The sequence below is a fragment of the Neocloeon triangulifer genome, unplaced genomic scaffold (genome assembly GCF_031216515.1).
Source record: "Neocloeon triangulifer isolate White Clay Creek 2 clone unplaced genomic scaffold, ASM3121651v1 ptg000014l, whole genome shotgun sequence".
NCBI classification, from domain to species: Eukaryota; Metazoa; Arthropoda; class Insecta; order Ephemeroptera; family Baetidae; genus Neocloeon; species Neocloeon triangulifer.
The window spans coordinates 20,767,116-20,792,194 of record NW_026775556.1 but is presented as its reverse complement, the minus strand read 5'-3'; the positions used below and the strand labels follow the sequence as shown (position 1 = coordinate 20,792,194).

Here is a 25,079-nt window from a genome sequence, read left to right as displayed (position 1 = left end):
AGGAGTGTACAAAGCGGAGTTAAGGATTGGCCGAGCTTTAAACTCATCTATACACATCTACATTGATTTGATATCTATACATAGACGAAAGTGGACGAAAGATTCAGAAAAACTCAACAAACACTGTCCGTGGATCTGAAAACTTTTTCATATTTTCTTAGTAATTTGTTTTATTTAGCTTAAGGGTTTAGTCAAAAGTTAAATGCATTAATTTGTAATCCTTTCTGTACACGCTTATTGTTTTGTTGTTGGTTTTGTTTTTAGTGTTTTTATTTGTGAGAATTGGATGGATACATATTGGATTATATATTATATGAATTTTTAGAAACCAGACGGTGCCGTGGCCGTGTATTTATGTGCAAACTAAATTTATAATAAGCATGTGATACGCCAAAGTCATTTCGTCGGTCGCATTCGGACGAAAATCACCAATATACCATCATGTTGTTCAGCGCGGCCCGAAGATGTCTAATTTCACGCCAGAGCAGCAGAGTTGTTGCCAAACTTTTTTCGTCTAGTCTGTGTCCTCTGAAGGGCCCGTCCGGGCTTTTGGCTGTTAGCAGGACTTGCAGCCCCATTCGGTGCGACACATGTCATCATCGACAACTCGCAGTCCTCGAGAATTTTTCCTCCTGTTATTTTACCACTTCTTGCCAAGTTAACGAAAGAAGAAAAAGTGAAGCCGGTCTTCGGTGTCTGCAGAGCAGAGCCATCAGCAGTGCGCAGCTGGTCGACAGGGCTCCTGACGGAATCCGGCCATACCTGAGGCTCATGAGGATTGATAGGCCCATAGGTTGAACACTTATATAATTAATTGCAATAGAATGATTAACAAATTATTTTGCAGGGTCTTGGCTGCTGTTTTGGCCTTGTGGCTGGTCGATAGCAAGCAGTGCTGCACCAGGTTGTCTGCCCGACTTGGGCTTGCTGGCCCTTTTTGGTGCTGGGGCTGTGATAATGAGAGCATGACTGGCACATAATTCAACATGTTAGTATCTTAGATTTTTAAAATTGCTCCAGGGTCTCTTTTGAGGATCCTCAAAAGAGCAAGTGTAAGTGAATCAATAAATTTATCTATAATAAATGCGCTTTCTGGCATATTTATGAATAGCTGCATGAAATTAAATAACATGCAATTAATTTAGTTGTGAGTAATTGATTAACAAATTAAATTCCACGCATTATACTTTTTTTGAAATGCAGATGCAGATATTATAATAATACATATATTATTGTTTCGTTGTGCTTAAATGTACATACTTATTTTAATTATTAGGCCTGTTTAGTTTCAGCTGTTGTAGTTCCAAAAAATATTTAATTGAAATAATTACTTTTTGGCTGTAATTTTTCAAATTTTTTCGTCGATTATAGATTATAGATAGTGCTTTTAAAATTTACATCGATAGATTTGATAATGTGAGCTATTTGATTGAGAGTGCCAACCTGTCTTATCTTTCTCTTGATTGCCTGCACTCTTTGATCTGTGATGATTAATTTTTTTAAACAAATATATTAATCGGGATGTTTGTCCTATCAATTTATAATGTATGTTAAACACGAAGACCTCAAGATACAACCATAAAATTTTATCTCTGTAAAAGCCAGGCTTAAAACTGTTTGCTTTTGAATTATAAAAAGCAAAGTTTGTTTGATTTTATGCATGGATTTTATTCAAAACCTTTTTTAAAATTAAAAAAAAAAAATGTTTTCAGGGGTAAGATAGGTTGAGGGACAATTTTGGCGAGCTGAAGGTCCCTGTGGAGAATTACTATGGTGCTCAAACAGTATGATCTGTGATGAAATTTCCCATTGACGGAGAAACGAAGTCGAAGGGAATGCCTGTGAGTCTTCAATAAATTCTCTCTAAATTTGGATTTAATTTTTTTTTTTAAATCAGGTCCCTGTTGTCACCGCAATGGGAATGCTGAAAAAGTCCGCCACCCTTATCAAAAAAGAGGACGGTTTGGACTTTGGACCCCAAAGTGGCCAACACCATCAGCCAGGCGGCCGACGAAGTCATCAGTGGCAAACTGTAAAAGAACCATTTCCCCCTCGTCATCTGGCAGACTGGATCTGGAACCCAGACCAACATGAACACCAATGAAGTCATCAGTAATCGTGCCATTGAAATCATGGGTGGAGAACTCGGAAGCAAAACTCGCGTCCACCCCAATGACCACGTCAATAAGAGCCAAGTTTGTTGAATTTTTTTAAATATCAATGTGTTATTTATCAAAATCAAAAGTGTTTAAATGTGAACATATTTCCATTTCACGTATTATTCAATTCATTAAATTTTCATTTCAGAGCTCAAACGATACTTTCGCAACTGCTATGCACGTTGCTGTTGCTGTCAAAGTCCAGATCTCTTGCCAGGACTCTTCATGACTTGCTAGATGCAACAGCAAAAGAATTTAAGGATATCATCAAAATTGTCAGAACCCACACACACAGGTTTTTTTTTTCAAATCAATGTTTAAAATATTTCTAACTGATTTTTCAAGGTTGCAACTCCTTTGACATTGGGTTAAGAATTCAGCGGCTACTCCCAGAAAATCTAGTTTTGCATGATGTGCGGCATCAACAGAATCAACGCCAGCCTCCCATGGCTGTACCTCCTGGCTGCTGTCGGAACTGGTCTGAATACAAGATTAGGATTTGCTGAGAAGGTTGTTGCTAAGCTGGCAGAGCTGACCGGTAATTTATTTTTCTCAAATTGTTGATTAGAGTTTTTAAAATGTCCTTTCAAAATTGCCCCCAACAAATTTGAAGCAATGATTTGCCACGATGCAATGGTTGTAGTTTCCGGCGCGCTTAACAAAATTGCCTGCAGCTTCATGTAACTTGCCTATGCCTTTTTTTATTTAAAAAATGTATATTCTCATGATTTAAAATATTTGAAAATGTAAAATACTTTTTCATCATTCAGGAAAAATGAATGAAATTATTGTCATAATATATATTATTCAGCAAAATTACTGAAATATTACGAGCATTTTTATAATTTAAATCAAGGAATCGTATGCAAAATTATGCTGCATGAATAATAGTCACTATTCAAATAAAAATTTATTTCAAAATCTTCAAAACTTTATAGTTGTCGCGATATAATCATTAAAAACTTTAAATAAGACTTGTGGAATTGAATTTAAAAGTACAATAAGAAAATATTTAGTTAGTTGCGATGGTCTTAAGATTCTGGAGGTGGGTTTTTGATGAGGTAATCACTAAGGTACAAGGGGCTGTGGCATGGCACGTTTGCAGATCGTAAAGCACTCAAGTCCATATTGACCTCGTTGAAATCTATGAAGCAGTGGGTCACTCCACCAAAGTTCTCCTCACTGGACAAAATTTAAAGTCAAATATGATTTTAAAACAATTTTAACCAAAACTTACTCATAAGGGACAACCTCTCCATCACCAGCAAGAATTATGCGTTTCAAAGCAGCCGTATTCTGTGGGGCTCCTAATAATATTGCCTTGAAGTCCTTGAAGGCGCCCTTTTTGTCAGCAGTAGTCTTCCTCCAACGGTAGCAGGCAGCTGCCAACTCTTGGGCCAACGGATCGTCCTTAATTTGAGGCTCCAAGAAACCAGCGGCCTTCGGATTTCCCCACTCGAAATCCTCCTCCGACGTAAATATCCCTGCTCTGTGTGACTCTAGCAGGTATTCGGGATGGAGTATCCACAGACCAGCCGCAATTGCTGCAATCAATTTGATGCTTCTACTCGGAGCATTGGTCACCAGGTGGGTGGCCTCAGGGTTGAACATTTTTGTTGCGGAAATTTTTCCATTGAGACTGTTCACCACTCTCTGTATGTGATTCAGGTCCGTCTCAGCAATTCCAGTCAGCATAAAATGAGGGACTGGTCGTTCTGCTGCTGGCTCCTCTTTTTCTTGCTTGTAGTGTGCTTGGTCTTCGCCACTTGGTACGTTCTTGGGGCTGCTATTTTTCTGTAAAAACATAAAAAAATACTAATTTTTATCACCATGTTTTCTTTTCTTAACATACGTGTGTAGGGTCCAACTTTGCCACCTCCGTCCTAAAACTCGTCAGAGACAATCTCGAAATGCACATTATGTCAATGGGATTGTTGCCCTGAGCAAGAGCTGGAGTTGCTGAGCTTGAGGGAGTTTTGAAGACATGGTTGTTTGGAGGAGGATCAATTGGCATGGACAAATCCTTGAAACATGAAAATTTCTCTTATTCAAGTTTTCTTTTTAAACTAGCAAAATCTTACAGGGTTGCCTTTCTGAATAGAAGAAGTCGAAGCGGAAGGAACCGATGCAGAGCAAGAGGGGGCACTGGGGGCAGTTGGTCTGGTCAACAGAAATGGTTCCTCTGAAAGGCGACAATTAGACTCACTGCAATGCAGCAGCCAGTCTCTTGTCACAACTGGCAGACGCCATTTGGTTGCAGCTTCGAATTTGGGGCCTTTTGGAGTTGGGCATATCAAATGAGTGGAGGCTATGATGTTCATTTCAGGTGCTGGTTTCTTGGAAAACACGCCTTGATAGCTGAAAATTAAAAAAAAAAAGTTTTTTATATTGGGAACATCTTTAATTGCTTTGAAATATGGCAATTATAAAAAATGTATACGTATATTCAATTTGATTTCAAGCAAACTTATTTTTTTGTTCGTTACAGAAAAGATGAAAATGAATGAATCGGGCTTTTTCCTCGTAGCAGAATTTTTTTTTTTTTTTCAAAAACAAATGGCTTTTTTTAATAAAAAAAACAATTTCTGCAACGAGGAAAAAGCCCGATTCATTCATTTCCATGATAATCTCGAGTGTAAAGTGCTCTTCAAATAAAAAAGATAGGATTTGTCAGATAAAAATAATTCAAATTTAAATTTTGTTCTACTCACACTGCCCCTAATTCAATGGCCAGTTGTGACAGGAAGACTCGCTCTTTACCATCGTACGTGCTGATGGCGACCACAACGCCTTTCAAAGGCTTTTTCGGACAAAGTAGAATTGGCCTATGGTAGAATTTTATTGGCACTGTTTGACCTTTTTCACCACATTCCTCCAGCCAAAACCAGGTAACTTGCTTGAGGTTGGACACCTGTGTTTTGAAAGGTCCAATGATGTAGTCAGCGTCGCCGTCTACAAATTTGGCTCCCATCGACTCAGCTTTGTGACGAACTGATGCTGCCTCTCTCTTGGTCAGGTCTTTGATTTTCAGTTTGACGTTGCCGAGTGCAGCCATTGGCTGTGCTAGTTCCTCTTCGACATCTTCTTCGTTTACAAAACCATCCCCTGGGAGAGGGACAGGCCTGCCGCTGGCATCCTCTTCAGCTCCACTGTCTGAATCAGCTCCATTGCTCTTGGGACTGTCACTGTCTTTGCCAGTTTCCTCATCCTGAAAGAAATTTTATGGAACCATTTTATACTATTTCATGAAAAATTTCTAAGCAAGCAGCAGCAAGAAAATTAAGAAAAATTTAATGCTTAAAAACTAACAATTAATTTTCTTTTTAAGTCGCATGTGAAATCCGCCGCCTTCCTCAGTGAAGATGAACAAAATTATGCATATTTTCTGCATGATACAGCAAAATCCCACATCAGGAAGAAACAATAAATTTGCATGTCTTCTATGAGGAATCCTAGCTGATTAAAAAAAATAAATACCATTGATGAGCTGGTGGAAGAGGTGTCGCTAGATACACTTTCGTCACCATCAAATTCGTCCTCAGCTTGTAAATCTTTTGGCTTTGAGTGCTTGGGTGGATTAGGCGGTTTGGGCCCTAAAACTGAAAGAGTTAATTTTTAATTTTACTATATTAAAATAAAATATAAATATGTGATAATTAATTTGAATTGTCCGATGCTCAATATCCAACTGGAAAACAGACTTTTGTAATTCGATTTTACTCTGTATTAATATTTAATTAATTCAAATTTTGAATAAGGAAAAAAAATAGGTTTTGCATTTTGCATTGATTTGTGAAAAAAAATTTAACTCACGAAAGGAATTTTTACAAGCAAAATCTGTTTTCAAAACGGCTTTACTTTTTCTGTTCTATTTTACATATCCAGTTTTAATTCCTTTCAAAGTTCTTCATGAGACCAGAGTTAAGAAGTAAAAATTTGAGATCTTTAAAAAAAAATTTTTTTTTGAAATTAGGCTTATTTTGAGAAAAAAATCATACTTGCGGCCACCGCAGCGTGCACATGGCATGTAGGGTTTGAAATATTGCTTTTAATTCTGACTATAGTGTTTTCGACTTTTCCACCTTGATGTCCTCCACTTTTGCTCCTCGAGTCAGAACCAAGTAATTTTTTTATAAAATCATTTGAAAGGACCTCGGTCCATGAAGTAATATTTTCTTGCTGTATCAAGCTGACCAGTCTTTTTACTAGATTCGCCGAATGACAGGCTTTCTTTCTGGGCATGGTCTTGTTCAGGACCTGTTGGTAATAAATTGATAAAAAAATTAGATTTGAAGTAACAAATGTGTTCAAAGTACTTCTCCTACTCCTACTAGTTAAAAGAAAAATGAGTAAAAAGCAAGCAATCAGGAAACATTGGGTATTTGTGGAGTATTTCCGTAAAATACAAGGAAAATTTACGTTAAATGTCAGACTGGTGGGCCGGGTAGCAGCCCGCAGGTCAACTGCCTCACATAATAATTATCATTGATAAATTTTTTTAAAACCACAGTCAATAAATTAATTGAAATTTAATTTAAGAAGTTTAATAAGCTATTTAATGTTATAATTATAATGTTTATTTTTTGAATACTCAATTTTTCACGACGCGCAGCCTGAACCTGATGCTTATTCTTTTGCCGTATAAATAGAAATACTCAAAATTATTCTTTAAGTAAAATCTGTAACTGTAAATATAATAAAAATATTCACAAATATTTTCATATATTTTCTAATACTCAATGTTTCCTTACTCTACAAAAGAATTTTTACACACATGATCAAAATTCAAAATATTTATAGGAGGCCAACCCAGTTTTTCTAACGAAAGTGTCAAGAAATTCCAACAAAAAATTACCTGCAAATATATGTCACGCAGAACGTCAAAAAAATTCTTTATCAAAAGTGCACTACTAGAATTTGGTTAATTTCCCTGGAATTTCAACTTTCGGAGACAATTATTAGCACAGAAAAAAAGAGATTATTTGAAACAGATTGAAACGAATTAGGTAAATTGTTTAGAAAAATATTTCATTTCAAGAGGTTCAGATGACATTATTTTTTTGAAAGAATATGGAAATTTTTGGTATTTTAATTCAAATCATGAATATTTAATTTCAGTTTGCTTGTGTCGGTAGTAAAGAGGATAGGAAAAATAATTGATTTTTAATGTGAAAATAATTGGTGAATGCGCGCACAATAAAAATCACTCGAATGTACAAGTTCGATTCTTGCACTCGGTTTGTTGTTAGGGGTTTCGTACTTGCTTATTGTGATGTGAGAGGTCGAGACGAGAAAAGCTGGGGTTGCAGCGATTCCACTCAAGGTTGATCGGTCGATGCACAGGGTGCACAAGGATGACCTGGGCGGCGAGGAGTCGCGCAATTTGCAAGGTGACCTTCTCTCCCCTGGACGGTCTGAAAACTACAAGGCAATTGCGGCTCAAAAACCGCACGGTGGCAATGACCTTTGCCCTTGGCACCTATGCTACTGTTATCAGCTGGGAGAATAATTGCGGATAGAGAGGTGTGGTACGTGTGTGTCTGCACAGGAAGTGAAGCTGGTTGCATAAATGCAGGCGCTCATCTCGGCACACACTCCACTTTCTTTCTTCATTTTCCCGGCTTGCTGCTTTCGCACATCCAAACTCCACGCGAGTGAAATCAGGAATAAAATCACACGCAAAATATATAAGGGTGCAGTAGGGATGAAAATTATTGTATTCCATAATTTGAATTTCACATCCCAATTTTCCAATATAATCCTTAAATATATATAGGTAGCCGCTATATTTTTACAAAATATTATTATTCCGACGATACATGGGTGCGCTCAATAATTTCGCGCTCGCGCTCATGGGCAACCTTGCGCTCGCGCTTGCGCTAATGAATTTTAAAATTCTTGCGCTCGCGCTCTGTGCTCAAAGCACCAATCACTATATTAAATAAAAAAATTCAAAGAACAAATAAATTCGGAATATTGGCCCAAACTGAATGAAAATCAAGTAAAAATCCCTTTTATGACAATTTTATGCATTTCGTATGCATACATATTCGTTTTAAAAATTAACAAGCCTTTTTTTTCAAAAGTTAAACACTTAAATCGTGAGCACATAGTTTATTAAGATTATTAGTGAAAATTTCAAATGCAAATAAGTATCACAAGTATATTTTGATGAAAGAATATCACGATCGAGGGTCAGTTGATTCATGGTGATTTGAATTTAAAGTAGGCTTTTCCTCAATTGGTTATGTGAGTTATGTATTGTTTAAAGCTGCAGCCTAAACATGTAGAGCAGGATATTTATTGTTCTTTTCTTATAAACAATCACTTTATAAAAATAATATAATTATGAATTGAAAGGTAACACTCGAGGTGGATTTCATGAAAAATTGAAACCGGGCGAACCTCGTTGCAAAGAAAAAATGAAAAAATAAAGGACAACTGACCCCAAAGGCGACCTGCGGTCTGCTGGTACTTTAAAACCTAGTGTTTCTTGTGTCCGACTAAAACTAAGTGGGAGGAATTAATAAAATGAGCGCTCAATTGCGCTCATTTTGCGCTCAAACGAAAAGTAAAAATTCCCGAATTTGATCAAAAATTGTAATGAAAAACAAGGTTTTTATACCAAACACTTCAAAACTGATGCCAATTTTGGTGATTTAACTTCAACTTTATCATTTCCAATTGCCGATGTATTTTTTGTTATATTAAAAAATTGTCTAAAAAGTCGCACTTTTTATTCGGATAAAAATATTTTTGAGCGCAACGCGTGAGCGCAAGACTTTTTAAAATTTGAGTGCGAGCGCAACATTTTCAAAATCTTGAGCGCGAGCGCACTGTTGCCAGTGATCGCGAGCGCGAGCGCAAAATTGTTGAGCGCACCCATATTATGTATTTTTAATTGATATAATTGCAAGGGGAATAATATTTTCTAATTTGCTGAGCGCAATTTTGAGTGCACTGAGCGCTGCGCTCATGGAACTTACAAACGAGGAGGACAGAAGCTACAAGCCCCTCCTTTTTGGTAAAATTCATTTAAAATTAGACACAAGTTACAAGCGCGAAACTTTGAATAAGGAAAGCAGAATTGATCAGTTTTATGATAAGTTTTGAATTTAATTAAGTTTAAAAGCAATTACTAACTTTTTGCTGATATTATTTTTAAGATTCACATTTCAAGAATTAATTGAGTTGTCTACTTGATTCATTTTCAATCCTACTGGTGTGCCTGGCCGTGCGGCGCGCGCGGCGGAAATCAAATCGCGCCCCCCTTGCTGGTCCTGAACTCCATTTGCATACGCGCGCAGCGGACGGGGCAGGTACGCCGAGCTGCGGGGTCCTCCCGTTCGACCCCGGCGTGACTCGAAGGTGGCCCCGAACGAGGTTGGCGCCTCCGCGAGCGGTGAACGGAGGCGGGGAGCGTGTTGGAGTAGGCAGCACAGGGGTGCCCGGTTCTTGCCACCTGCAGGACGCCGTCGTCCTGCCGCTGTTCTCTCTCTCGTCTGTCGTCCTCTCGATGGCCAGCGGCTACTTCCGCTGCTCTACCGAGCGCCGTCCACTCGGTCGTCGTGACATAATTTTTTCCCAATTTTCAACTCTCATTCCTTTACTGATTTTTCTCAAATTTAATTTCTCTTATTTTCACAAAATTTTACTTCCTCTCTTTTTTTCAAACTATAATATCTACTTTTCTCAAAACTCTAATTCTTCCTTTCTCAAATTTCAACTTATGCTTTAAAGGGGCTTCAATTTGTTGTCGTTTAAAATCCGTAAATTTTCTTTTTAAGTAAAATGCTATTTATTTTCCTTGCCCTATTAAAGCATAAGTTGAAATTTGAGAAAGGAAGAATTAGAGTTTTGAGAAAAGTAGATATTATAGTTTGAAAAAAAGAGAGGAAGTAAAATTTTGTGAAAATAAGAGAAATTAAATTTGAGAAAAATCAGTAAAGGAATGAGAGTTGAAAATTGGGAAAAAATTATATACACGGGTTTCTTTATCGCGCGCGTTATTATTCGCTCAATAAGGTATTTTTCTTCTCCATTTAGCAGCGAGCGGCGGGCGGCTCCTCGCGGGCTCCGCGGCTCGGAATGGGGCTGCTTTCTCGCACAGAGCGCCTAAAACATAAACATTGCATCTGTTTAGCACGCAGCCTCATGGTCACTCGAATTTGAGCTACCTTTTGAATTAAGGGGCAAGGAGGGCCGCTGGTTCTGCAACGAGCGGGTGGCTCCGGCTCTCGGTCTCAACTTCTGGGCCGACGGGGCATTAATCATTAGCTTCATTTTAAGTGCTTTTCGTTACAGTGCATGTCTCAGTATTACGAATAGAACTCGACATATTTCAGCTTGGTCACCATTCGTTTCAAACGCACAAGACACAAAACTACTACAAATTTTCGGTCTTCGGCGTTTGTACTTGATCGCACAAGACGCAAACTCCCATTAGGAAGTTTTGGTCTTTGGCGATCTTTGGGCGATGTTGCTCGAAAGAGAGCGAGCCTTGCGAGGCCGCGCTATTTATTCCAAAATTGAGCACCTCCCTTTGGCCACCTCTATTGTTAAATTTTTTCGTGCTTTCGCGTGGTATAATCTTATTGGGGCGGCCGGTCAAAAGCGAGCGGCTGTATTGGCTTGGGTGATGGGTGTTTTAAGGCGTGTTTTTAGACTCTACGCAGCGCGCGCTGAGAGGGATGAAAAATAAAAGCAGCAAAAATGCGCGCTGTTGCAAGTTCGGCACTCTCGAGCGTTTCCAAAATTAACCACAATTTGAATTTCTCGAGAGCCAATTCCAACTTAATATGTTGGCCAAAGTTTAGTTTGCAATTTTGAAATAAATAACGTCCAATTCAAACTGAAAAAAAACTTTACTTTCCATTTAAAAAAAAAATCATCGCCCCTTTTTTTTAGACTTTTCGCACTTCCTCTTAATTAAAATTAATTAATTCCTACGCATGCAGATTGTAAATTCTACTTTCCTTTTCTAAATTTTAATAGACCATTTCCCACATAGAAATTGTTGCGCGGCGGCCACTCAATTATAATTCAGCCGCCGAGCGAGAGAAAGAGTGCCTCACTCTTTGCTTGCGCCGTGCAGGCAAGAGAGGAGAGACACACACAGGGCCGGCCGAGAGGCGGCCAGCGAGAGCAAGCGAGCGAATTTATCTGCTGGCGCGGCATTTAATTTTTCGACCTTTTTAATTCGTTTTAATTCCACTTCCCCTTTTTTTCTCAATTCAAATCTCAATTTGCTAACTGCAAATTAAAGTCCTTTGATGCGCAAGACCATAAAAAATTTATATAGATCGGGGGTTTATTGAACAAAATTTTATTTATTATTTTTACCAAGATTCCATTTTTCAAAATTGACTCGGTTGTTCCAGCGCGCTCGATTAGAGTCCTTTGATTCGCAAGACCATTAAAAATTTATATAGATCGGGGGTTTATTGAAAAAAATTTTATTTATTATTTTTACCAAGATTCCATTTTTCAAAATTGACTCGGTTGTTCCAGCGCGCTCGATTAAAGTCCTTTGATGCGCAAGACCATTAAAAATAAATATAGATTCGGGGGTTTATTGAAAAAAATTTTATTTATTATTTTCACCAAGATTCCATTTTTTAATATTGACTCGGTTGTTCCAGCGCGCTCGATTAAAGTCCTTTGATGCGCAAGACAATTGTAAATTTATATAGATACGGCATTTTATTGAAAAAAATTTAATTCATGATTTCTACCAAAATTCCAGTTTTCAATATTGACTCGGTTGTTCGAGCGCGCTCGATTAAAGTCCTTTGATGCGCAAGACCATTAAAAATAAATATGGGCATTTTTTTGATAGAATTAACCACTTTTGTTACGATACAAAGATGAAAGAATGCCATTCTGATATTTTAGTATGTTGTTGGGGTCAACAAGAGCTTCGTCTCCCTAAATTTTCAATATAAAATTTAGAGTACTTTTCCGGAAAAACGAGTTTTCCCACATTCACAAAATATTGAATATCTTTGCTCCTATTGAGAAAATAAGTATGTTCTTTTCACCTCCATACGCAACTTTTTATGCCCGACAACTTTGCTGTTGAAAGTTTTTGTGTAGGTCAAAGGTTAAGGTCACTAATTTTCAATTTTCACTTTTAAACGCAATTTTCGAAAAGATGCTCCCCTCCGATTTTTTTGGGGGTATAGGAAAAAATGTAGCCCTGAGTGTGTAGAACAAAATACTTGATTTTTAGAATGGCAAAATTTTTAGTTTTCAAGATAAATTTAAATGAATATTAAAAAACAGCGAAAAATCGCTTTTCCGCAATAGGAATTAATTTTCAAACGGCAATAACTCGGTTTCTGTGAGAGATACGTAAAAATTTGTAATGACAAAAAATGTTTCAAATTGATTTTTCTATCGAACAATGTATTGGTCATCTAGGTCAGGTCACTTAAGGGCATTGACCCCGTGACCCTTGACCTTAAAAAATGTTGAACATAACATTCATCACAAATATTGAAAGAAATTCAAAAACTTATTATATCATTTACATCAATTATTGCTAGACCATTTTTAAGGTCAAGGGTCACGGGGGTCAATGACCTTAAGTGACCTGACCTAGATGACCAATACATTGTTCGATAGAAAAATCAATTTGAAACATTTTTTGTCATCACAAATTTTTACGTATCTCTCACAGAAACCGAGTTATTGCCGTTTGAAAATTAATTCCTATTGCGGAAAAGCGATTTTTCGCTGTTTTTTAATATTCATTTAAATTTATCTTGAAAACTAAAAATTTTGCCATTCTAAAAATCAAGTATTTTGTTCTACACACTCAGGGCTACATTTTTTCCTATACCCCCAAAAAAATCGGAGGGGGGCATCTTTTCGAAAATTGCGTTTAAAAGTGAAATTTGAAAATTAGTGACCTTAACCTTTGACCTACACAAAAACTTTCAACAGCAAAGTTGTCGGGCATAAAAAGTTGCGTATGGAGGTGAAAAGAACATACTTATTTTCTCAATAGGAGCAAAGATATTCAATATTTTGTGAATGTGGGAAAACTCGTTTTTCCGGAAAAGTACTCTAAATTTTATATTGAAAATTTAGGGAGACGAAGCTCTTGTTGACCCCAACAACATACTAAAATATCAGAATGGCATTCTTTCATCTTTGTATCGTAACAAAAGTGGTTAATTCTATCAAAAAAATGCCCATATAGATTCGGGGGTTTATTGAAAAAAATTTTATTTATTATTTTCACTAAGATTCCATTTTTTAATATTGACTCGGTTGTTCCAGCGCGCTCGATTAGAGTCCTTTGATGCGCAAGACCAATAAAAATTTATATAGATTCGGGAGTTTATTGAAAAAAATTTATTTCATGATTTTTACCAAGATTCCAGTTTTCAATATTGACTCGGTTGTTCCAGCGCGCTCGATTAAAGTCCTTTGATGCACCAGACCAATAAAAATTTATATAGATTCGGGAGTTTATTGAAAAAAATTTAATTCATGATTTTTACCAAGATTCCAGTTTTCAATATTGACTCGGTTGTTCCAGCGCGCTCGATTAAAGTCCTTTGATGCGCAAGACCAATAAAAATTTATATAGATTCGGGAGTTTATTGAAAAAAATTTATTTCATGATTTTTACCAAGATTCCAGTTTTCAATATTGACTCGGTTGTTCCAGCGCGCTCGATTAAAGTCCTTTGATGCACCAGACCAATAAAAATTTATATAGATTCGGGAGTTTATTGAAAAAAATTTAATTCATGATTTTTACCAAGATTCCAGTTTTCAATATTGACTCGGTTGTTCCAGCGCGCTCGATTAAAGTCCTTTGATGCGCAAGACCAATAAAAATTTATATAGATTCGGGAGTTTATTGAAAAAAAATTTTATTTATTATTTTTACCAAGATTCCATTTTTCAATATTGACTCGGTTGTTCCAGCGCGCTCGATTAAAGTCCTTTGATGCGCAAGACCAATAAAAATTTATATAGATTCGGGAGTTTATTGAAAAAAAATTTTATTTATTATTTTTACCAAGATTCCATTTTTCAATATTGACTCGGTTGTTCCAGCGCGCTCGATTAAAGTCCTTTGATGCACCAGACCAATAAAAATTTATATAGATTCGGGAGTTTATTGAAAAAAATTTAATTCATGATTTTTACCAAGATTCCAGTTTTCAATATTGACTCGGTTGTTCCAGCGCGCTCGATTAAAGTCCTTTGATGCACCAGACCAATAAAAATTTATATAGATTCGGGAGTTTATTGAAAAAAATTTAATTCATGATTTTTACCAAGATTCCAGTTTTCAATATTGACTCGGTTGTTCCAGCGCGCTCGATAAAAGTCCTTTGATGCGCCAGACCAATAACAATTTATATAGATTTGGGAGTTTATTGAAAAAAATTTAATTCATGATTTTTACCAAGATTCCAGTTTTCAATATTGACTCGGTTGTTCCAGCGCGCTCGATTAAAGTCCTTTGATGCACCAGACCAATAAAAATTTATATAGATTCGGGAGTTTATTGAAAAAAATTTAATTCATGATTTTTACCAAGATTCCAGTTTTCAATATTGACTCGGTTGTTCCAGCGCGCTCGATTAAAGTCCTTTGATGCACCAGACCAATAAAAATTTATATAGATTCGGGAGTTTATTGAAAAAAATTTAATTCATGATTTTTACCAAGATTCCAGTTTTCAATATTGACTCGGTTGTTCCAGCGCGCTCGATAAAAGTCCTTTGTTGCACCAGACCAATAAAAATTTATATAGATTCGGGAGTTTATTGAAAAAAATTTAATTCATGATTTTTACCAAGATTCCAGTTTTCAATATTGACTCGGTTGTTCCAGCGCGCTCGATTAAAGTCCTTTGATGCGCCAGACCAATAAAAATTTATATAGATTCGGGAGTTTATTGAAAAAAATTTAATTCATGATTTTTTCCAAGATTCCAGTTTTCAATATTGACTCGGTTGTTCCAGCGCGCTCGATAAAAGTCCTTTGATGCGCCAGACCAATAACAATTTATATAGATTTGGGAGTTTATTGAAAAAAATTTAATTCATGATTTTTACCAAGATTCCAGTTTTCAATATTGACTCGGTTGTTCCAGCGCGCTCGATTAAAGTCCTTTGTTGCACCAGACCAATAAAAATTTATATAGATTCGGAAGTTTATTGAAAAAAATTTAATTCATGATTTTTACCAAGATTCCAGTTTTCAATATTGACTCGGTTGTTCCAGCGCGCTCGATTAAAGTCCTTTGATGCGCAAGACCAATAAAAATTTATATAGATTCGGGAGTTTATTGAAAAAAATTTATTTCATGATTTTTACCAAGATTCCAGTTTTCAATATTGACTCGGTTGTTCCAGCGCGCTCGATTAAAGTCCTTTGATGCACCAGACCAATAAAAATTTATATAGATTCGGGAGTTTATTGAAAAAAATTTAATTCATGATTTTTACCAAGATTCCAGTTTTCAATATTGACTCGGTTGTTCCAGCGCGCTCGATTAAAGTCCTTTGATGCGCAAGACCAATAAAAATTTATATAGATTCGGGAGTTTATTGAAAAAAATTTATTTCATGATTTTTACCAAGATTCCAGTTTTCAATATTGACTCGGTTGTTCCAGCGCGCTCGATTAAAGTCCTTTGATGCACCAGACCAATAAAAATTTATATAGATTCGGGAGTTTATTGAAAAAAAATTTTATTTATTATTTTTACCAAGATTCCATTTTTCAATATTGACTCGGTTGTTCCAGCGCGCTCGATTAAAGTCCTTTGATGCACCAGACCAATAAAAATTTATATAGATTCGGGAGTTTATTGAAAAAAATTTAATTCATGATTTTTACCAAGATTCCAGTTTTCAATATTGACTCGGTTGTTCCAGCGCGCTCGATTAAAGTCCTTTGATGCACCAGACCAATAAAAATTTATATAGATTCGGGAGTTTATTGAAAAAAATTTAATTCATGATTTTTACCAAGATTCCAGTTTTCAATATTGACTCGGTTGTTCCAGCGCGCTCGATAAAAGTCCTTTGATGCGCCAGACCAATAACAATTTATATAGATTTGGGAGTTTATTGAAAAAAATTTAATTCATGATTTTTACCAAGATTCCAGTTTTCAATATTGACTCGGTTGTTCCAGCGCGCTCGATTAAAGTCCTTTGATGCACCAGACCAATAAAAATTTATATAGATTCGGGAGTTTATTGAAAAAAAATTTTATTTATTATTTTTACCAAGATTCCATTTTTCAATATTGACTCGGTTGTTCCAGCGCGCTCGATTAAAGTCCTTTGATGCACCAGACCAATAAAAATTTATATAGATTCGGGAGTTTATTGAAAAAAATTTAATTCATGATTTTTACCAAGATTCCAGTTTTCAATATTGACTCGGTTGTTCCAGCGCGCTCGATTAAAGTCCTTTGATGCACCAGACCAATAAAAATTTATATAGATTCGGGAGTTTATTGAAAAAAATTTAATTCATGATTTTTACCAAGATTCCAGTTTTCAATATTGACTCGGTTGTTCCAGCGCGCTCGATAAAAGTCCTTTGATGCGCCAGACCAATAACAATTTATATAGATTTGGGAGTTTATTGAAAAAAATTTAATTCATGATTTTTACCAAGATTCCAGTTTTCAATATTGACTCGGTTGTTCCAGCGCGCTCGATTAAAGTCCTTTGATGCACCAGACCAATAAAAATTTATATAGATTCGGGAGTTTATTGAAAAAAATTTAATTCATGATTTTTACCAAGATTCCAGTTTTCAATATTGACTCGGTTGTTCCAGCGCGCTCGATTAAAGTCCTTTGATGCGCCAGACCAATAACAATTTATATAGATTCGGGAGTTTATTGAAAAAAATTTAATTCATGATTTTTAACAAGATTCCAGTTTTCAATATTGACTCGGTTGTTCCAGCGCGCTCGATTAAAGTCCTTTGTTGCACCAGACCAATAAAAATTTATATAGATTCGGGAGTTTATTGAAAAAAATTTAATTCATGATTTTTAACAAGATTCCAGTTTTCAATATTGACTCGGTTGTTCCAGCGCGCTCGATTAAAGTCCTTTGATGCGCCAGACCAATAAAAATTTATATAGATACGGCGGTTTATTGAAAAAAATTTAATTCATGATTTTTACCAAGATTCCAGTTTTCAACATTGACTCGGTTGTTCCAGCGCGCTCGATTAAAGTCCTTTGATGCGCCAGACCAATAACAATTTATATAGATTTGAGAGTTTATTGAAAAAAATTTAATTCATGATTTTTACCAAGATTCCAGTTTTCAATATTGACTCGGTTGTTCCAGCGCGCTCGATAAAAGTCCTTTGATGCGCCAGACCAATAACAATTTATATAGATTTGGGAGTTTATTGAAAAAAATTTATTTCATGATTTTTACCAAGATTCCAGTTTTCAATATTGACTCGGTTGTTCCAGCGCGCTCGATTAAAGTCCTTTGATGCGCCAGACCAATAACAATTTATATAGATTTGAGAGTTTATTGAAAAAAATTTAATTCATGATTTTTACCAAGATTCCAGTTTTCAATATTGACTCGGTTGTTCCAGCGCGCTCGATAAAAGTCCTTTGATGCGCCAGACCAATAACAATTTATATAGATTTGGGAGTTTATTGAAAAAAATTTAATTCATGATTTTTACCAAGATTCCAGTTTTCAATATTGACTCGGTTGTTCCAGCGCGCTCGATTAAAGTCCTTTGATGCGCCAGACCAATAAAAATTTATATAGATTTGGGAGTTTATTGAAAAAAATTTAATTCATGATTTTTAACAAGATTCCAGTTTTCAATATTGACTCGGTTGTTCCAGCGCGCTCGATAAAAGTCCTTTGATGCGCCAGACCAATAACAATTTATATAGATTTGGGAGTTTATTGAAAAAAATTTAATTCATGATTTTTACCAAGATTCCAGTTTTCAATATTGACTCGGTTGTTCCAGCGCGCTCGATTAAAGTCCTTTGATGCGCCAGACCAATAAAAATTTATATAGATACGGCGGTTTATTGAAAAAAATTTAATTCATGATTTTTACCAAGATTCCAGTTTTCAATATTGACTCGGTTGTTCCAGCGCGCTCGATAAATGTCCTTTGATGCGCCAGACCAATAAAAATTTATATAGATTTGGGAGTTTATTGAAAAAAATTTATTTCATGATTTTTACCAAGATTCCAGTTTTCAATATTGACTCGGTTGTTCCAGCGCGCTCGATAAAAGTCCTTTGATGCGCCAGACCAATAAAAATTTATATAGATTTGGGGGTTTATTGAAAAAAATTTAATTCATGATTTTTAACAAGATTCCAGTTTTCAATATTGACTCGGTTGTTCCAGCGCGCTCGATTAAAGTCCTTTGATGCGCCAGACCAATAAAAATTTATATAGATACGGCGGTTTATTGAAAAAAATTTAATTCATGATTTTTACCAAGATTCCAGTTTTCAATATTGACTCGGTTGTTCCAGCGCGCTCGATAAATGTCCTTTGATGCGCCAGACCAATAAAAATTTATATAGATTTGGGAGTTTATTGAAAAAAATTTAATTCATGATTTTTACCAAGATTCCAGTTTTCAATATTGACTCGGTTGTTCCAGCGCGCTCGATAAAAGTCCTTTGATGCGCCAGACCAATAAAAATTTATATAGATTTGGGGGTTTATTGAAAAAAATTTAATTCATGATTTTTAACAAGATTCCAGTTTTCAATATTGACTCGGTTGTTCCAGCGCGCTCGATTAAAGTCCTTTGATGCGCCAGACCAATAAAAATTTATATAGATTCGGGAGTTTATTGAAAAAAATTTAATTCATGATTTTTACCAAGATTCCAGTTTTCAATATTGACTCGGTTGTTCCAGCGCGCTCGATAAAAGTCCTTTGATGCGCAAGACCATAAAAAATTTTTATAGATTCGGGAGTTTATTGAAAAAAATTTATTTCATGATTTTTACCAAGATTCCATTTTTCAATATTGACTCGGTTGTTCCAGCGCGCTAGATTAAAGCCTTTGATGCGCAAGACCATAAAAAATTATTATAGATTCGGGAGTTTATTGAAAAAAATTTAATTCATGATTTTTACCAAGATTCCAGTTTTCAATATTGACTCGGTTGTTCCAGCGCGCTCGATTAAAGTCCTTTGATGCACCAGACCAATAAAAATTTATATAGATTCGGGAGTTTATTGAAAAAAATTTAATTCATGATTTTTAACAAGATTCCAGTTTTCAATATTGACTCGGTTGTTCCAGCGCGCTCGATTAAAGTCCTTTGATGCGCCAGACCAATAAAAATTTATATAGATACGGCGGTTTATTGAAAAAAATTTAATTCATGATTTTTTCCAAGATTCCAGTTTTCAATATTGACTCGGTTGTTCCAGCGCGCTCGATAAAAGTCCTTTGATGCGCCAGACCAATAAAAATTTATATAGATACGGCGGTTTATTGAAAAAAATTTAATTCATGATTTTTACCAAGATTCCAGTTTTCAATATTGACTCGGTTGTTCCAGCGCGCTCGATAAAAGTCCTTTGATGCGCCAGAGCAATAAAAATTTATATAGATTTGGGAGTTTATTGAAAAAAATTTATTTCATGATTTTTACCAAGATTCCAGTTTTCAATATTGACTCGGGGTGGGTCCGAATATGAGAGAATTGATTCGCGAACCGATTCTCGAGAATTGATTCTTGAGAAGCGATTCTTGAGAAGTGATTCTTGAGAAGTGATTCTCGACTATTGTTAACTTCAAAAAAGTCATGTTTGGCGTGCAGTTTGAATAAAATAATTAATTTTTAAATGTTTTAAGCAATTAATTGTCACTTTAGGCGATTTTTTTAATCAAAATGCACGCCTAACATTACTTTTTTTGAAGTTAACCATAGTCGAGAATCACTTCTCAAGAATCACTTCTCGAGAAGCACTTCTCAAGAATCGCTTCTCTAGAATCGCTTCTCAAGAATCAATTCTCGAGAATCGGTTCGCGAATCAATCCTCTCATATTCGGACCCACCCTCGGTTGTTCCAGCGCGCTCGATTAAAGTCCTTTGATGCGCCAGACCAATAAAAATTTATATAGATACGGCGGATTATTGAAAAAAATTTAATTCATGATTTTTCCAAGATTCCAGTTTTCAATATTGACTCGGTTGTTCCAGCGCGCTCGATAAAAGTCCTTTGATGCGCCAGACCAATAAAAATTTATATAGATTTGGGAGTTTATTGAAAAAAATTTAATTCATGATTTTTACCAAGATTCCAGTTTTCAATATTGACTCGGTTGTTCCAGCGCGCTCGATTAAAGTCCTTTGATGCGCCAGACCAATAAAAATTTATATAGATACGGCGGTTTATTGAAAAAAATTTAATTCATGATTTTTACCAAGATTCCAGTTTTCAACATTGACTCGGTTGTTCCAGCGCGCTAGATTAAAGCCTTTGATGCGCAAGACCATAAAAAATTTTTATAGATTCAGGAGTTTATTGAAAAAAATTTATTTCATGATTTTTACCAAGATTCCATTTTTCAATATTGACTCGGTTGTTCCAGCGCGCTCGATTAAAGTCCTTTGATGCGCCAGACCAATAAAAATTTATATAGATTTGGGAGTTTATTGAAAAAAATTTAATTCATGATTTTTACCAAGATTCCATTTTTCAATATTGACTCGGTTGTTCCAGCGCGCTCGATTAAAGTTCTTTGATGCGCCAGACCATAAAAAATTATTATAGATTCGGGAGTTTATTGAAAAAAATTTAATTCATGATTTTTACCAAGATTCCAGTTTTCAATATTGACTCGGTTGTTCCAGCGCGCTCGATTAAAGTCCTTTGATGGGCCAGACCAATAAAAATTTATATAGATACGGCGGTTTATTGAAAAAAATTTAATTCATGATTTTTTCCAAGATTCCAGTTTTCAATATTGACTCGGTTGTTCCAGCGCGCTCGATAAAAGTCCTTTGATGCGCCAGACCAATAAAAATTTATATAGATTTGGGAGTTTATTGAAAAAAATTTAATTCATGATTTTTAACAAGATTCCAGTTTTCAATATTGACTCGGTTGTTCCAGCGCGCTCGATTAAAGTCCTTTGATGCACCAGACCAATAAAAATTTATATAGATTTGGGAGTTTATTGAAAAAAATTTAATTCATGATTTTTAACAAGATTCCAGTTTTCAATATTGACTCGGTTGTTCCAGCGCGCTCGATTAAAGTCCTTTGATGCGCCAGACCAATAAAAATTTATATAGATTCGGGAGTTTATTGAAAAAAATTTATTTCATGATTTTTACCAAGATTCCAGTTTTCAATATTGACTCGGTTGTTCCAGCGCGCTCGATTAAAGTCCTTTGATGCACCAGACCAATAAAAATTTATATAGATTCGGGAGTTTATTGAAAAAAATTTAATTCATGATTTTTAACAAGATTCCAGTTTTCAATATTGACTCGGTTGTTCCAGCGCGCTCGATTAAAGTCCTTTGATGCGCCAGACCAATAAAAATTTATATAGATACGGCGGTTTATTGAAAAAAATTTAATTCATGATTTTTAACAAGATTCCAGTTTTCAATATTGACTCGGTTGTTCCAGCGCGCTCGATAAAAGTCCTTTGATGCGCCAGACCAATAAAAATTTATATAGATTCGGGAGTTTATTGAAAAAAATTTAATTCATGATTTTTAACAAGATTCCAGTTTTCAATATTGACTCGGTTGTTCCAGCGCGCTCGATAAAAGTCCTTTGATGCGCCAGACCAATAAAAATTTATATAGATTTGGGAGTTTATTGAAAAAAATTTTATTCATGATTTTTAACAAGATTCCAGTTTTCAATATTGACTCGGTTGCTCCAGCGCGCTCGGATAAAGTCCTTTGATGCGCAAGACAAATGAAAATTTATATAGATACGGCGGTTTATTGAAAAAAATTTAATTCATGATTTTTACCAAGATTCCAGTTTTCAATATTGACTCGGTTGCTCCAGCGCGCTCGGATAAAGTCCTTTGATGCGCAAGACAAATGAAAATTTATATAGATACGGCGGTTTATTGAAAAAAATTTAATTCATGATTTTTACCAAGATTCCAGTTTTCAATATTGACTCGGTTGTTCCAGCGCGCTCGATAAAAGTCCTTTGATGCGCCAGACCAATAAAAATTTATATAGATACGGCGGTTTATTGAAAAAAATTTAATTCATGAATTTTACCAAGATTCCAGTTTTCAATATTGACTCGGTTGTTCCAGCGCGCTCGATTAAAGTCCTTTGATGCACCAGACCAATAAAAATTTATATAGATTCGGGAGTTTATTGAAAAAAATTTATTTCATGATTTTTACCAAGATTCCAGTTTTCAATATTGACTCGGTTGTTCAAGCGCGCTCAATTAATGTTCTTTGAGGCGCAAGACCATTAAAAATTTATATAGATCGGGGGTTTATTGAAAAAAATTTTATTCATGATTTTTACCAGGATGTCAGTTTTCAATATTGACTTGGTTGTTCCAGCGCGTTCGATTAAAGTCCTTTAATGCGCCGGAACATTAAAATTTAATAATGATACAGCGGTTAAAAAAAAAAATTATAACATGATTTTCAGCAAGAATCCAATGTTGTAGGGTCTGTGGAAACGCGCCCCGCCAGCATTATACTCAAATTGGCGCCGATTTGCCCTCTGGTGTCAGACCGGTCAGCCCTACGTGAAAGGAGTGTACAAAGCGGAGTTAAGGATTGGCCGAGCTTTAAACTCATCTACACATCTACACATCTACATTGATTTGATATCTATACATAGACGAAAGTCTTGTTGGACGAAAGATTCAGAAAAACTCAACATACACTGTCCGTGGATCTGAAAATTTATACTTTTTCATATTGTCTTAGTAATTTGTTTTATTTAGCTTAAGGGTTTAGTCAAAAGTTAAATGCATTAATTTGTAATCCTTTCTGTACACGCTTATTGTTTTGTTTTTAGTGTTTTTATTTGTGAGAATTGGATACATATTGGATTGGATTATAATGAATTTTTAGAAACCAGACGGTGCCGTGGCCGTGTATTTATGTGCAAACTAAATTTTTAATAAGCATGTGATACGCCAAAGTCATTTCGTCGGTCGCATTCGGACGAAAATCACCATCATGTTGTTCAGCGCGGCCCGAAGATGTCTAATTTCACGCCAGAGCAGCAGAGTTGTTGCCAAACTTTTTTCGTCTAGTCTGTGTCCTCCGAAGGGCCCGTCCGGGCTTTTGGCTGTTAGCAGGACTTGCAGCCCCATTCGGTGCGACACATGTCATCACCGACAACTCGCAGTCCTCGAGAATTTTTCCTCCCATTATTTTACCACTTCTTGCCAAGTAAACAAGAGAAGAGAAAGTGAAGCCGGTCTTCGGTGTCTGCAGAGCAGAGCCATCAGCAGTGCGCAGCTGGTTGACAGGGCTCCTGACGGAATCCGGCCATACCTGAGGCTCATGAGGATTGATAGGCCCATAGGTTGAACACTTATATAATTAATTGCAATAGAATGATTAACAAATTATTTTGCAGGGTCTTGGCTGCTGTTTTGGCCTTGTGGCTGGTCGATAGCAAGCAGTGCTGCACCAGGTTGTCTGCCCGACTTGGGCATGCTGGCCCTTTTTGGTGCTGGGGCTGTGATTATGAGAGGCGCAGGCTGCACCATCAACGACATGTGGGATAAAGACATAGATGGAAAGGTTCTGAAATAAAAAAGTAGAAAATGGAGCAGATGTTTGTAAAGTTTGTATACCTTTAGGTGAGTCGAACAAAAGACCGGCCTCTGGTCAGTGGAGCGCTGTCCCAAGGAGATGCCCTAGTTTTTTTGGCTGGACAGTTGGGCCTCGGCTTAGCGATTTTACTTCAGCTTAATTGGTACAGCATTGTCCTTGGTGCTAGTTCATTAGGTAAGAGGGAAATGGTTTATAAACAAAGAATTTCTTGTTTTAAAACTGGATTTTTTAATTTGAATTTATAAATTATATTTATGAACTAATAAAAACTGTGTTCCCATAGGTTTGGTTGTCGTATATCCTCTTATGAAGAGAGTCACCCACTGGCCTCAGCTGGTGCTAGGAATGACTTTTAATTGGGGCTCCCTTTTGGGCTGGTCAGCAGTTCAGGGATCTTGTGACTGGTCAGCTTGTTTACCTCTGTATGTGGCTGGCGTTTGCTGGACCATCATTTACGACACAATTTATGCTCATCAGGTTTAAATAGTAAAATAATTCAATTGAATAAATATTGACTCTAAAAATCAACAGGACAAGGCGGAAGATCTTATGCTAGGAATCAAATCAACAGCCATTAGGTTTGGAGACAACACAAAATTGTGGCTAACTGGCTTCGGAGCTGCTATGGCTGCGAGCCTGGTTTTGTCAGGACTGAATTGTGACCAAACTTGGCCGTACTACCTGTCTGTTGGAGTCATAAGTGCACACATTTCGCAACAGGTAAAGAATTGCACAAATTGCTCTTGCTTTATTTATTCAATTGCTATAATTTTTAGTTGTACACGCTGGACACTTCGAAAGCAAATGACTGTGCCAAGAAGTTCATCTCAAACCACTACGTTGGACTTCTGCTGTTCTTAGGAATTGTGTGTGGAAATTATATGAAGAATAGAACCACCCCTAAAGTCACGGTAGAAGTTGATACCAAAGATAAAGTCAAATTATCTATTCCAGTAGCCATGTGAATCGTTAGGAATAAAACTTGTTTTTTAAATGTCAATTTAATTGCTTTTAATTTTCTCATTTAATTGAGTGAAGAGGAATCAATGAATTTTATGATTAAATAAAATTTATATTTTGCCAACTAGTTCTTTACAAAATTATTA

The 25,079-nt window shown here is 36.0% G+C and overlaps 2 protein-coding genes across 2 annotated transcripts; one reads left to right on the top strand and one right to left on the bottom strand.

Annotated features, from left to right (window-relative positions):
* Positions 1 to 275: 275 nt before the first annotated feature.
* Positions 276 to 24,973, top strand: LOC132199258 (4-hydroxybenzoate polyprenyltransferase, mitochondrial). The gene is made up of 12 exons (XM_059623846.1): positions 276 to 793; positions 848 to 988; positions 1,713 to 1,841; positions 1,898 to 2,195; positions 2,308 to 2,454; positions 2,505 to 2,697; positions 22,848 to 23,719; positions 23,774 to 23,940; positions 24,000 to 24,147; positions 24,257 to 24,450; positions 24,505 to 24,693; positions 24,750 to 24,973. Exons 7-12 carry the CDS (start codon positions 23,368 to 23,370, stop codon positions 24,936 to 24,938), a joined length of 1,239 nt encoding a protein of 412 aa, XP_059479829.1. The 5' UTR covers positions 276 to 793; positions 848 to 988; positions 1,713 to 1,841; positions 1,898 to 2,195; positions 2,308 to 2,454; positions 2,505 to 2,697; positions 22,848 to 23,367; the 3' UTR covers positions 24,939 to 24,973.
* On the bottom strand, positions 3,051 to 7,070 carry LOC132199257 (DNA topoisomerase 2-binding protein 1-like). The gene is made up of 8 exons (XM_059623845.1): positions 7,015 to 7,070; positions 6,158 to 6,416; positions 5,637 to 5,758; positions 4,871 to 5,367; positions 4,241 to 4,517; positions 4,012 to 4,182; positions 3,397 to 3,953; positions 3,051 to 3,341 (listed from the first exon to the last, which is right to left on the bottom strand). Exons 2-8 carry the CDS (start codon positions 6,399 to 6,401, stop codon positions 3,191 to 3,193), a joined length of 2,019 nt encoding a protein of 672 aa, XP_059479828.1. The 5' UTR covers positions 6,402 to 6,416; positions 7,015 to 7,070; the 3' UTR covers positions 3,051 to 3,190.
* Positions 24,974 to 25,079: the final 106 nt, after the last annotated feature.

Bases quoted from the DNA above. Each gene is read 5' to 3' on its own strand.
- LOC132199257 (XM_059623845.1), bottom strand. From the start codon at position 6,401: ATGCCCAGAAAGAAAGCCTGTCATTCGGCGAATCTAGTAAAAAGACTG. The intron at 4,183-4,240 runs GTAAGATTTTGC...TCATGTTTCAAG, and splicing joins CTATTCAGAAAGGCAACCCT to GATTTGTCCATGCCAATTGA. The intron at 3,954-4,011 runs GTATGTTAAGAA...ATGTTTTTACAG, and splicing joins CAAAGTTGGACCCTACACAC to AAAAATAGCAGCCCCAAGAA.
- LOC132199258 (XM_059623846.1), top strand. From the start codon at position 23,368: ATGTTGTTCAGCGCGGCCCGAAGATGTCTAATTTCACGCCAGAGCAGC. The intron at 23,720-23,773 runs GTTGAACACTTA...ATTATTTTGCAG, and splicing joins GAGGATTGATAGGCCCATAG to GGTCTTGGCTGCTGTTTTGG. The intron at 24,451-24,504 runs GTTTAAATAGTA...AAAAATCAACAG, and splicing joins ACACAATTTATGCTCATCAG to GACAAGGCGGAAGATCTTAT.